General features: G+C 42.3%; 1 protein-coding gene across 7 annotated transcripts in view; it reads left to right on the top strand.

Annotated features, from left to right (window-relative positions):
* CTNND2 (catenin delta 2) overlaps nt 1–14,188 on the top strand; it is a 931,369-nt gene that overhangs the window by 660,333 nt on the left and 256,848 nt on the right. For all 7 annotated transcript variants that reach the window (XM_032135942.2, XM_032135940.2, XM_032135941.2 and 4 more), the window contains one exon: nt 3,218–3,350. In XM_032135942.2, the coding sequence (XP_031991833.1) occupies nt 3,218–3,350 (133 nt within the window). The remainder of the gene's footprint in view (nt 1–3,217; nt 3,351–14,188) is intronic.

The following is a 14,188-nucleotide window of genomic DNA, read 5'->3' as shown; positions in this document are numbered from 1 at the left end:
CCCTGTCCAAGCCCTTTCTTCATTCGTTGGCACCTTCATTCTTTCAAAACACGTTTGTGTGGAATTCGTCTGGTGTTAGGGAGAACTGGAGGAGCCCGCTGACAAAGATGACCAGCAGAGTTGCAGCCCTGGCCTCGGAGCCTACCAGAGTGAAGCGAGAGAGGGTCACCTCATGGCCCACAGCATGACGGTGTCATCCTCCACTGGGCATTGCGTGGATAAGAGTTGGGACGGGATTCCCCGAGGAAGCTGTAAAGAGCCTGAGGCCCCGCATTTAAGTGAGAGGCCACTGGGCCAGGCAGGCCAGGGGACAGGAGGACAGGAGCACAGGAGCAGAGGCAGGCCAGGGCCAGGCAGGAGCCTGCAAGGCAGGAGTGGGCAAGCCCAGCAAGGCCTCTAAGGTCATGGGAGTGTCTTAGACTCTCAAGGATGGTGGGAGCCATAGTGGGGTGTGGAGCAGGAAAGTGGCACAGTCACGTGTGCGTATCTGCGTGTTTAAATGCCTCAGGTGGGAAGAGTGGTAATTGGGAGGTGGGAGGGGACTTGCAGGTCAGCAGAGTGAAGGTGAGTAACGAGGTCTGGGAGAACAGAAGTGGGGAGGGAAGGGATGCTTGGGATTCCAGAGGTTTTGGGGTTGGGGACAGGGCAGAGCTGCCAACAGCCTTTCTTTTGACCAAGTGTGAGGGACGTGGATCCCTTCTGCACTCATGAGTCTTTGGAATGTTCATCCTTCCTGTCTGAGTTTGAGGAGGGTGTGCGCAAGCACATGTGCACAGTTGCATGCGTGTGTGCAGAGCCCCTAAATCTGTTCCCTAGGGTTCTTGTTCAAAAGGTGCACTTGGCATATGCCGTGTAAGCCATCGCCTAATAGAGCAATTACTGGCTGGTTAATAAGATAGATTAGAATGAATCCTTTATTAATCACTTTCCAAAAGCATAGGTTTACCTGAATTCATCTTAGCCACCCAGTGTCTCTACACTTCTAATTTTAATTTACAGGTATTTAGTAGATTTTGGTTTAATTTGCATAAAGAATATAATTATAGAGGGCTACTCTTATAAGAAGGACTGTGCTATCTGAATGTTGCAGACGTGGTTTAGAATTATAAAACAAAAGAAATTAAATTTGAAAGAAAAACAGGCTTTACATCTTTAATTCTATGATTGTTTTCTACTGTGATCACATAGCCAAGAAGGATCCAATAGTTTGTTCATAATCAGCAATCACTTGAGTAGGTTTCTTCACAAGTATATTATTAAACTGTATGTCTTTCTGAGTATGTGTGTGTGTGTGTGTATATATATTGTATATATATATATATCTGTGTGTATATATAATGTGTATGTATATATATCTGTGTGTGTATATATATAATCTGTCTGACTGTATGTAAATTTATAAAATGCTCAATGCACATTAAATAGAATGCTTTATCCTTCCAATAAAAACGAAGCCACTTCAAGAGGTATTCTATTTCATATTTTATTCACTTGCTGTAAAGGAAGCACCAACATGTTTCAAGGTTTGCTTGACAACCTGTACCAATTGTGATAAAGGAAAGATAAAGAGAAGAGGTTAAAATCTTTGAGGATACTTTTAACCTTTGTCGGTTCCTTCTGTGTCCCATTTTTCATGTGTTCTCTTCCCAGATGACAGCATCGACCTGGCATCGATAGGATATATGCTTTTGAGTTGTTTCAGGAGGAATAGAGGTGGTTGCAGAACTGGCTCATTTCTCTTCTAGCCTGTCCTTTGGATAAATAGTGCCCTTTGGTGGCTTGTGGGGTCAAGTTTTTACCTGTGGTCTTGGAGGTTGCTATTTTATTTCTCTGTTAAAAAATTGGTTCCCTGCTGCAGGGATAGAATTCATACAGTTGGTCCTGTTAGCAGCATGGTCTAATAACTGGTTGAGTGGAGAGATTTAATAAAAGAATATTTCTCTGTATGACAGTACAATCAAGATAATGTTTTAGAATGGACTTAAATATTTTAGAGGATATTGCTTAAGATGACAACCAGCTTCTTGGAATAGCTCAGATGTAAAAAGGAGGAGACAGGAAAAAAAAGTGCAATGCATAAAATGTATTAACATTCTGCAAATAAGCCTAGCTTTTTAAATAAATAATTTCCTTTTATAAAGTCATCATGTTATTATATTTTATCCCCAGAGAATCATGTAGGCCCCTGTCTATTTTTAAAGAAGATATTGTGAAAATAACAACAGTAATAAAAATAATGATATAAACATTGGCATCTATCACGTTTTGGATTGGACTCATCCAATTCTGTTTTCTCTTGTCTGATAATTTAGCTTAATCCTGTGCCTGAATCAGACTATTGAAACAATATACTAGAATAGATATGACCTCTATATCTGATCCCTTTAAGATGGACATGGTGACACATGCCTGTAACCCCAGCTATTTGGGAGGCTGTGGTGGGAGAATCGCTTGAGCCCAGGAGTTTGAGGCTGCAGTGAGCTATAATTATGCCGCTGCACTCCAGCCTGGGTGACACAGTAAGACCCCATCTCTTAAAAAAGTTAAAAATAAATAAATGAATAATCCACTCAAGCTCAAATGAAAATGTATATATTAAAATCATATGCTACTTTAGGTTATTTTTTCATAATCTTTATTAACATGTAACTTCAGTTGATAGATTGATCTGTATATGTAATCTATATAACCAATATATGTAGTATACATGTTTGCACTTGAAAACTATTTACTAGGCCAGGCGCGCTGGCTCACGCCTGTAATCCCAACACTTTGGGAGTCCGAGGCGGGCGGATCACGAGGTCAGGAGATCAAGATCATCCTGGCTAATACGGTGAATTACTCTACTAAAAATACAAAAAATAAGCCGGGTGTGGTGGTGGGCTCCCAGCTACTTGGGAAGCTGAGGCAGGAGAATGGCGTGAACCGTGGGAGGCGAGCTTGCAGTGAGCCGAAATCGCGCCAGTGCACTCCAGCCTGGGCGACAGAGTGAGATTTCGTCTCAAAAAAAAGAAAGAAAGAAAGAAGGAAAACTATTTACTCAAGGAAATCTCTATCAAATCCTCTTAAATGGGTCTGCATGTAAGAAAACCAGAACAGTCATTTGTGAAATATTTTCTTTTAAACTCAGGTACATTTCATACATGAGCTAACCATGTGTTAACAGTGTGGTAGGATTTCTCTCTCATATTCTCCCCCCTTCTTTCCTTTTGTTCAGAGAATTTGGATGGAGAGACCCGGAACTGCCGGAAGTGATTCAGATGTTGCAGCACCAGTTTCCCTCGGTCCAGTCTAATGCAGCAGCCTACTTGCAACACCTCTGTTTTGGAGACAACAAAATTAAAGCCGAGGTCAGTGCTCCTTGGATTCTGAAATGATTGGTGTCAGATTCATAAGCACTTAGATCTTCTTGATGTTGATGGGGAAAAGAATTAGGAGAACTGAAGTTATGCTTTTAAAATTTGGATCTATATTTATGACTAAAACATAGCATGTTTCATCTAATTGATTAGGATGCCTGTTCATGCATTCTTCGTTTTTTAGTATTTGAATACCGAGGAGCGGAGAACCAATAGTGTATGCTAGTTATCAATAGAGGCTGGATTGTCAAATGCCATACTTGAAATGTGATTTGTCTTTCTCTTCCTGATTCCGACTCTGGGAGTTTTCTCTGCCCCTAAATCCTAAAGACATACTAAGCATCAATTATTATCTCCAAATTACAACAAAATTATTATAGTCAGTATAAGCTATGACCTGTCCTTCCTGAAGAACTCATTGATAGGATAAGGACTCTAGGCACTAAATTGGCTTTGTGTTATAACCAAGTGTTTGGTGCTATTTACAAGGGAATAATGGATTAAATGTGGATATGTGTTCCATTAAGGAGACTATTGTCCGTGTCCACCATGTAAACAACTGTTAACGTGCTCCGTGTTTTTGGAATACATAAAGTGCATATATTATGCTGTGTGATATTTTTGGAAAATCACAGTGGTCACTGCAGCTAAATCGAAGTATTTTAGACAAGGGACAAGCATTTGCATATAAGGAACTGAGTAGTCAATTTTTTAAAAAAGATTTTATAAACTATAACGAGTCATCTTTATGGCGTGTAAGCAATTCTGGGGATGAGTCTAAATTCGTTTAAGAGTGGAAAGAGAGATTTGAAGATATAATTGCAATTTATTATAGATTTTGCTTGCTTGCATTGGGATATACATAGCCTCAGGGCTTTTTATTTTTTTCTGTCTCTCTTCCCCGGGACAGCAAAGAACATGGTCCGTGCTCATTCTTATCAGGAAAGTCCTGTTTCTTTGTGGAATGAATATAGAGCAATGGTTCTCAACCAGGTGTGATTTTTGTCCCAAGGTACATCTGACATCTGGAGACATCTTTGGTTGTCACAGCTGGAGGAGGCTGTGGGTATCACTCATAGAGATCAGGGATGCTGCAAAACATCCCAGAAAGTGCAGGGCAGCCCCCCAAAGAGAATCACCCAGCCCCAAATGTCAGCAGTGCCAAAGTTTAGATACAGAGAAATATTGTCCATCTAAGAAAAATTTTAAATGTGAAAAAATACCAACTGTTAAAGTGACCTAAAAATGCATTAAAGTTATGTGACTCCTGTCCCAAACACATGTTAACTTAGTCATTCTGTATTTTTAATAGAAAAAAAAATGGCCATGTAAAATAAAGGACAGATTTCTGACTGGGGGATCACATACCATCATCATATGTTGTCTTTCTTTGAAGACCATAACTTTCCTCTTTTTTGAAGACTATAAATTTGAGGGTTTCTCTGAAGGTCATGAAAGTATTTCATTTCATCATTAGCATGAATTGATTCAAGAGTGTCGTAGTGCCCCGCCGAAGTGGGATGGACTCCCACCCAAAAGTTGGTTATTCTGATGCCAAGGTTGCTGGCATGACGCACACACCAAGGGGGCCTGAAAAGGTGTCATTTACACAGTGAGGCTTTCTGGGTCAAGTACAGTGGCTCCCAGGCATATCCAAAATTGGCTTGAGAAAGCGTATGGAAAGGAAACTGGCATGGAGTTTTTATGGTTGTAGGAAGTGGGTTCTCACATGCAGACTGGGCCTTGTACAGATTGAAACTCCTGCGGGTACCAAAAAAGGAAGCTCTTGAGTTTTATCAGCTTGCTCAGATGTGGGGCGGAGGAAGGAAGGGTGAGGCTTCAAAGCTGTCAGAAATCAAACATCAAGAGATAGAGTCAGACTCTATTACAAGGAGTCACCCGGCCAGGCAATGCAGGCTTCACGGCCCAGGGAAGTCTGAAGTCATGGTCTAACTGGCTCTGTAAACGTGATCCATGGGCCAGCCTTGGGGCTTCTCAGTGGCGATGCTACCTGATAAGAGCTGTAGTGACAGCAGCTGTAGACTTGTTTCCGACTACATCAGAATGACCCCCAGTGCACTGTGGTAAACACAGGCCTTCCAGTGAAAGGGCCACTAGCACATGAGTCGTGGCAGATGGATGAGCTTCCCCGGGCTGGCTTTCCTGCTTACCAGCTCGGTCACCTTGAACTACCTGATTATCTTGGGGCCTCTTTTCTAATCTTTAAAATGAAGATGCCGATACCTTCTCTGTAGAGTCTTTGCAAGAATTAGATGACTTAACGTACGCAAACTGCTTAGTAGCGAAATGTGCATTCATTCATCCACCTTCTTTTCGGCCAGGAACAGTTAAGACACTAAAGTTCCTGTTTTATTTTATGTATATTTCTAAGTGTCAGTGTGTATACATGTGTCTCTGTGTGTACATGTGTCTGTGTGTGCCTGTGTCTCTGTGTGTATGTGTGTGTCTTAGTGTGTCCGTGTGTGTGTCTGTCTGTCTGTGTGTGCGTGTGTGTACATATGTGTGCTTCTGTTTTTTAATTTTGCTATGGGTGCCGTCAAGGTTGCCTGTATCACTTCTCACTGTTTGGGGTGGCCCCCAGCAGCTGGCACTCCTAGCAGCAGTTCATGTTATTGATGGCAGCCCTCCATGCTACCTTCTAAAGGCTGCAAACACTTCCAGGCCCCATGATAATGTTCCCAGGGGGCCTGGGAGGCTGGGATGAGAAGGAAGGGAAGGGTGGTGTATGACTGAGTGCACACCCTGATCCCGAGTTGACAAAATGAGATTGAAGTTAGTAAGCGTTAGCCAAAGGAACATGGGAAGTGCAAAAGGCTTAAATAAAACACAGAGTAAGCTTCCAGACTTTCCCTTTCTTTCTCTCATTCAGTCATATAGGGAGGCGTGCGTATGTGCATATACATACACACACACACACACACACACACACACACACACACGTAAACTCTAATAAGGATTCTACACAGATCTATTTTGTTATCTCATCCTAACTCCAAGATCAAACTATTAGTAATTGGTTCTCCCTTTGTGACAGATGGCTGCCTGTCATGTTTTCATACACAGACATTGAATTTTGTAATTACCTGTTGTCCAAATACTAATTTTGCAGGCACTAGCCTTTCCAAATTTACTCAGTCCTCTAGTCTTTCTTTTGCATTTTATTGGACTGATTCAGCCCTTCAGTCTGCATTTCATTATTGGTATTGACTTTGCTCACACAATGGGTAGGCCATTGAACAAAGGGCAGAACTACATCTTCTATATGCAGAGGGTCATACATCATGCCTTTCTTGTTCCTTATTCCTGTGATTTGTACAGTTTTCATATAATAAAGCCAAGAACGTCAATTTTTTTTCAAAATGATACCAGATCTTATATGTGCAATGTTGAGAATTTGCTTCCATAAGTCAGCAGATAAAATCCTCATCCCTAGCTTTTCCTGCTTCTCTAGTGAATTTGGATTTAAGACCATCTCCTCGGTTCCCCTCTGTATTAGTCCATTCTCATGCTGCTATGAAGAAATACCCAAGACTGGGCAATTTATAAAGAAGGAAGGTTTAAGGGACTCATGGTTCTGCATGGCTGGGGAGGCCTCAGGAAACTTATAATCATGGCAGAAGTAACCTCTTCACAGAGCAGCAGGAGAGAGAATGAGTACAAGCAAGGGAAATGCCAGACACTTATAAAACCATCAGATCTCGTGAGAACCCACTCACTATCATGAGAACAGCAGTGGGGGGAGCCACCCCCATGATCCAGTTACCTCCACCTGGTCCCATCATTGACATCTGGGGATTATTACAATTCAAAATGAGATTTGGGTTGGGATACAGAGCCAAACCATATCATTCCGCCCCTGGCCCCTCCCAAGTCTCATGTCCTCACATTTTAAAACACAGTCATGCTTTCCCAACAATCCCCAAAGTCTTAACTCATTTCAGCATTAACCCAAAAGTCCAAGTCCAAAGTCTCATCTGAGACAAGGCAAGTCTCTTCTACCTATGAGCCTCTAAAATCAAACACAAGTTAGTTCCTTCCAAGTTACAATGGGGGTACAGGCATTGGGTAAATACATCTATTCCAAGTGGAAGAAATTGGCCAAAACAAGGGGGCTACAGGCCCCATGCGAGCTTGAAATCCAATAGGGCAATCTTTAAACCTTAAAGTTCCAAAATGATCTCCTTTGACTCTATGTCTCCCTTGCAGGTCACGCTGATACAAGAGATGGGCTCCCATGGCCTTGGGCAGCTCTGCCCTATGGCTTTGCAGGGTACAGCCCCACTCCCAGCTGCTTTCACAGTCTGATGTTGAGTGTCTGTAGCTTTTCCAGGCACATGGTGCAAGCTGTCAGTGGATCTACCATTCTGAGTTCTGGAGGATGGTGATCCTCTTCTCACAGCTCCACTAGGCAGTGCCCCAGTGGGGATTCTGTGTGGGAGCTCCAGCCCCTTGTTTCTCTTCCTCACTGCACTAGCAGAGGTACTCTATGAGGGCTCCACCCCTGCAACAAACCTCTGCCTGGACATTCAGGGCATTTCCACACATCCTGTGAAATCTAGGCAGAGGTTCTCAAACCTCAATTATTGACTTTTGTGCACCCACAGACTCAACACAACATGTAAAGGAATTATTAAGGCTTGGGGCTGAAACAATGGCCTGAGCTGTACCTTGGCCCCTTTTAGCCATGGCTAGAGCCAAAGCATCTGGGACGCAGGGCACCATGTCCTGAGGCTGCACAGAGTAGGGAGGCCCTGGGCCGAGCCCACAAAACCATTTTTCCCTCCTAGCCTTCATGCCTGTGAAGCGAGGGGATGCCGTGAAGGTCTCTGACATGCCCTGGAGACATTTTCCCCATTGTCCTGGTGATTACCATTCATTTGGCTTCTTATTACTTATGCAAATTTCTGCAGCAAGCTTGAATTTCTCCCCATAAAATGGGTTTTCCTTTTCTATCACATTATCAGGCCTCAAATTTTTCAAACTTTTATGCTCTGCTTCCTCTTGAATGGTTTGTGGCCTGGAAATTTATTCTGCCACATACCCTAAATCATCTCTCTCAGTTTCAAAGCTCCACAGATCTCTAGGGCAGGAGCAAAATGCTGCCAGTCTCTTTGCTAAAGCATAGCAAGAGTCCCCTTTGCTCCAATTCCCAAGAAGTTCCTCATATCTATCTGAGATCACCTCAGCCTGGATTTCATTGTCCATATCATTATCAGCGTTTTGGTCAAAGCCATTCAACAAGTCTCTAGGAAGTTCCAAACTTTCGCTCATCTACATGTCTTCTTCTGAGCCCTCCAAACTGTTCAAACCTCTGCCCATTACCTAGTTTCAAAGACGCTTCCATGTTTTCAAGTATATTTACAACGACAGCCCACTCCTGGTACCAATCTACTCAAGACTGGGTAATTTATAAAAGAAAGAGGTTTAATTGACTCACAGGGCTGGGGAGGCCTCAGAAAACTTACAATCATGGCAGAAGGTACCTTTTCACAGGGTGGCAGGAGAGAGAATGTATTCAAGCAGGGGAAATGTCAGATGCTCAGATCTCGTGAGACTCACTCATTATCACGAGAACAGCATGGAGGAAACCACCCCCATGATCTGATTACCTTCACCTGGTCCTGCCCTTGACACATGGGGATTTTTACAATTCAAAGTGAGATTGGGTGGGGACGCAGAACCAAACCATATCACCCTCCCAGCAGTGAGGTGGAACTGAGGAGGGAGGGCTGGATGGGATCTAGCTCAGCAATCTCCAGTGACTAAGGCAGAGTTTGAATTCCACCGAGTTCTCTGGTCCAGGGTAGGACATTTAGCTTTAAATACTTTGTAGATCAGCAAGTGTTTAAAAACTGAGATAGGAGTGTAGTCACATAGGCAGTAGTCAGAGCCAGACTGAGATAAGATCAGAAGAAAAGCAGTCAAGGAAAAATTAAAGAGGATGGCAGAAGGAGAAGGAATAAAGTGAGGGTTCAGGTGATTGCTGCAAGCACAGTAAGTCTGTGTGGTCCCTATTCATGGGCTAATGAATACCTGATTTGGAGGCGGATCCTCCCACTTTAAAAGGCACAGGCATGATTAGTGTGGATGGATGGCAGTAGTCCTTGAACTATGTCTGTTATCTACACTGTCTCCTAGATTGTTGGGAAAGTCACCATAAATTAAGCCTTTAGACAGAGGAATTATTAAACATGGACACTTCCTCAGGTGTATGGACAATAAGCATCTTTTAGGAGGTGTCTAACTGTTGCTAACTTTTGAGCATTTTTTATAAATCCATTCTTCATTCTTTTTGGAAACTCCCCTCAGCTAAGAATATTATGATTATCCCATTGATTTGGGGATACTAAGTGTATCTCATGGGTAGTGAGGATTGCAGTTTATTTATGTTCCTCCTGCCTGCACTTTTCCCCATTTCTTCCAATGCACACACCAGAGTTGGCATGCAGGTGGCACGGCACCCCCTTTCATATACAGACAGTTATACAAAAAGAGGAGTGTATATATGTGTATATATACACAGTTATACAAAAAGAGGAGTGTGTATATATATATATATATATACACACACACAATATGGCTGCATTCAAGGTAATATGTATCTTAGTGGTTTAAAAGTATTTGCACATTTTCAAGTGGCAAATAGGGAATGTTTTTAAATGTTTAAATATTTCTATTTATTTATTTATTTTTAGAGACAAAGCCTGTTTCTGTCACCCAGGCTGGGGTGCAGTGGTGTGCAATCATAGCATGCTGTAGCCTTGAACTCCTGGGCACGAGCGGTCCTCAGCCTTAACCTCTCAAGTAGCTGGGATTATAGGTGTGCACCACCATGCCCAGATAAATATTTTATTTTGTTATAATTTAATAAATCAATTAACTTTTAAAAAATTTAAGTTAATCTAAAAAAATTATAAATGTTCAAATAATTGGAAAATGTATTTTCTTTTAAACATAGACCATCCTTATTAACATGCCTCATTTTTAAACAACATGCCTTATTTCAAACATTCAAACTTTATTATGTGACTTTATGTGTGAGAAGGAATGACTTGTACTCCTTTCTTTTGATAGAAATGTCTGGTGACCAGCACTGATAAAGATGTAATTTAAGTTTTCGACCTGATTACCTCTTGTTATATCAAAAAGTAGCTTCAGCTGCCATTTATATATATGAAGTATTTACAGATCTTACATAGTAAACTTACACAGGCCCAAGATAAGAACTCTTGCTCTAGGAAATCAATATTGATTTTATTTTTCTAACTCCCAACAATCTTTCCAATTACCTTATCATCCTAACTGCTATAAAACATTTTTGTTTTTAAAGAAATGAAATTTTCAGTCCTAGTGGAAAGAAAAAGAGTGTATTGATAGCTTGCTTTGTGTTAGCGGGAGGGTCCAAATATCAATAGCATATAGATCCTATCTTTAAGGAATCTGGCTGGGTGTGGTGGCTCATGCCTGTCATCCTAGCACTTTGGGAGGCTGAAGTGGGAGGACTGCTTAAGCTCAGGAGACCAGCATCAGCAACATAGCCAGACCCTGTCTCTACAAAAAATGCAAAAATTAGCTGGGCATGGTGGTGCCCCACTGTAGTCCCTGCTACTTGGCAGGCTGAGGCAGGAGGATCTCTTGAGCCTGGGAGGACGAGGCTGCAGTGAGTGGAGATCATGCCACTGCACTCCAGCCTGGGTGATAGAGTAAGATTCTGTCTCAAAAAAAAAAAAAAAAAAAAGAATCCATAACCTGCAGGACAGAAAATAAGTAAATAGGACATTCTAATACCATGTGTTAGGCATGATGGAGAGGTGAAGCCACAGCAGTAAAATGAGCATTCACATTCTTTTTTTTTTGAGAGAGAGAGACAGTGTCTCTTCTGTTGCCCAGGCTGGAGTGCAGTGGCACGATATTGGCTCACTGCAACCTCTGCCCCCTGGGGACAAGTGATTCTCCTGCCTCAGCCTCCCAAGCAGCTAGAATTACAGGCATTCACCACCACACCTGGCTAATTTTTGTATTTTTAGTAAAAATGGGTTTTCACCATGTTGGCCAGGCTAGTCATGAACCCCTGACCTCAGGAGATCCACCAGCCTTGCCCTCCCAAAGAGCTGGGATTACAGGTATGAACCAGCACGCCCAGCCAACAGGGCATTCTAATACCATGTGTTAGGCATGATGAAGAGATGAAGCCACAGCTGGTGAGAGTCCAGCTTACATCCCAGCCTTGTGGAATCAGGGAAAACAGCCTGCTTCCTACACTGATGGCTACACTAAGTCTTAAATTAGAAGTTGCCAGAAAAATATAACCTAAGGCATACCCACTTAGAACGCATGGAAGACAGCTCATATTTGCAGTTGTCTGTTTGTATGTGTGTCTGTGTGTCTAGACTAGATAGTTTCAATATATTTATATCATTTATACTAATATTTTGTCTAAATTCAGATTACCTTTAAGTATAGAACATAGAAATTGATTTCTGTGCATAAAATATGCATACCTTTCCCCTCCCCCATAACTTTTTATTCCAACAAATTTAGAACATTCCATCTGTTAAAAAAATTGAGACTTGTTCCTGTCTACTAGACTTAAAGTGCTTCATAATTTCTATTTTATTCTTAGTTCTTTCTACCTCATATAGTTCGAGTGAATGTGCTATTCATCTTTTCAGTTGACTACCTTTGAATCATTTCTTCTCTTTCTTTCATCATAAATTGTTTCACATTTTTGGAAAAGAGCCTGTATTTCTTTGATTAAATATCAGTAGAGAGGATACCACTGAGCTTATAGCAAGGGCTTTGGAGCCAGGCTGCCTGCATTTGAACCCTGGCTGCCGTGCTACTTTCTAGCTCCATGACCTTGAGCAAGTTGCTTTACCTCTCTGAGACTCAGTCTCCCAGACTGTGAAACCATGTTGAGATTCCATATCATGGCAGAGAGAACACACATAGACTCCAGCACAGAGCAGGTGGCAAAGGAGTGAGTTATTCTTAGTGTGTGCTGCAAAACAAATAAGGAAATCTCTTTCCAACAGTTAAATGTAAAACCATTTCCATAGTTTTATAGGCAGAATACTTGTATTGTTCATCATCCACATTTTGAGATCTGCTATTGTCAGCAAGGGAAGTTGCACGCAGACACACATGGTGTGTGGCTCTGTGCTAAGCTGCTGTTTACACAACTAGATCCAACTATTGCCCTTTAGGAAGTTAGAATGAAAGAGCCGTCTGCACATACCAACATAAAGCAATATATAGACCCAAATACTTGATATATTGATATGTGAAAGTGGAACTAATTCATATTCAACAGATAATCGTTGAGCAGCTATAAAGTTCCAGGCTCTGTTTTTGACCTCAATAATCCAGCAGTGAACAAAATAGACCCCCATGGGTAGGGGGAGGCAACAATAAACACAGACAGGCTGATACAGTTTGGCCGTGTCCCCACACAAATCTTGAATTGTAGCTCCCATAATTCCCACATGTCGTGGAAGGGACCCAGTGGGAGGTAATTGAATCATGAGGACAGGTCTTTCTTGTGCTGTTCTTGTGATAGTAAATAAGTCTCATGAGATTTGATGGTTTTATAAAGGGGAGTTTCCCTGCACAAATTCTCTCTTTGTTGGACGCCATGTAAGATGTCCCTTTGCTTTTTCTTCATCTTCCGCCGTGATGGTGAGGCCTCCCCAGCCATATGGAACTGTGAGTCAGTTAAACCTCTTTCCTTTATAAATTATCCAGTCTCGAGTATGTCTTTATCAGACGTGTGAGAAAGGACTAATACACAGGCATACATTGATCATGGGCGAGATGGTGATGTGGGCCGGGGAGGAAATACAACACAGTAAAGTGGGGGGACAGTGATAAGGAGTGACTGAAGAGAGACAGCTGCCATTCTGTAGAAAACGTTCAGGAAAGCCATCTCTGAGAAGTAGCCTCAGAGCAGAGCTTGAAGGCAGTCAGAGAGAGGACCTCAGAGCTAGATCTCTAAGACATGTGCTCATTTGTGCTCAGCAGTGTGTTTGCTTCCAAGGGCTGTGGGAACCAAGTACCACAAACTGACAGATGTGGAACAATGGAAATCTGTTCTCCACGATGCTGGAGGCTAGAAGTCCAAGATTGAGAAGGGGCAGGGCCATGGTCACTCTGAAACTCACGGTGGAATCCTTCCTTGCCTCTGCCTGGCTTCTGCTGGTGGCCGCCAGTACTCAGCATTCTTTGGCTTTATCTCTAATCTCTGCCTCTGTCTTCATGTGGCCATCTCCTCTAGGCGTGTTTCTTTCTGTGTCTCTTCTCCTCTTCTTATAAGGGCTTAAGGGCTTAAGTTGTACTAGATTAGGACCTAGCCTATCTTAACTTGATTACATCTGTGTAGACCCTATTTCCAAACAAGGTCACGTTTGTAGGTCTCAGGTATTAGGGTTTCAATATATCTTTTGTGGGGGACGATATTCAACCTATAACAAGGAGTAACAAAGAGTGTGGCTGGAACCTAGCAAGTGAGGTGGCGAAGGGGTAGGAGGTGAGATCAGACAGGTAATATCCCAGGGTTGGATCACGTAAACCATGTAGGCCAGTGCCTTATTACTAATATCAGAGGAGAGAGAGCTGGGTGTGCTTTTTGGCAGGGTGGTTTGGAAAGTAATACATCTTCAGAATCAGTGCTTCACCAGATTGTGGAATCTATGAAACGGTCAAAGGAGGGGTAGCTGGTGGTATAAAAGAAGAGGAAGAGAAGCTTTGAAGAAGGGTAAATTCACTGGGTAGTGTCAACCAAGAAGAGGTGAAAGACAAAACTGCAGTTC

Source organism: Hylobates moloch, unplaced genomic scaffold (assembly GCF_009828535.3).
Source record: "Hylobates moloch isolate HMO894 unplaced genomic scaffold, HMol_V3 SCAFFOLD_17, whole genome shotgun sequence".
In the NCBI taxonomy this organism is placed as follows: domain Eukaryota; kingdom Metazoa; phylum Chordata; class Mammalia; order Primates; family Hylobatidae; genus Hylobates; species Hylobates moloch.
The sequence above is the reverse complement of the archived record's forward strand: the minus strand, read 5'-3'. Positions and strand labels throughout refer to the sequence as shown.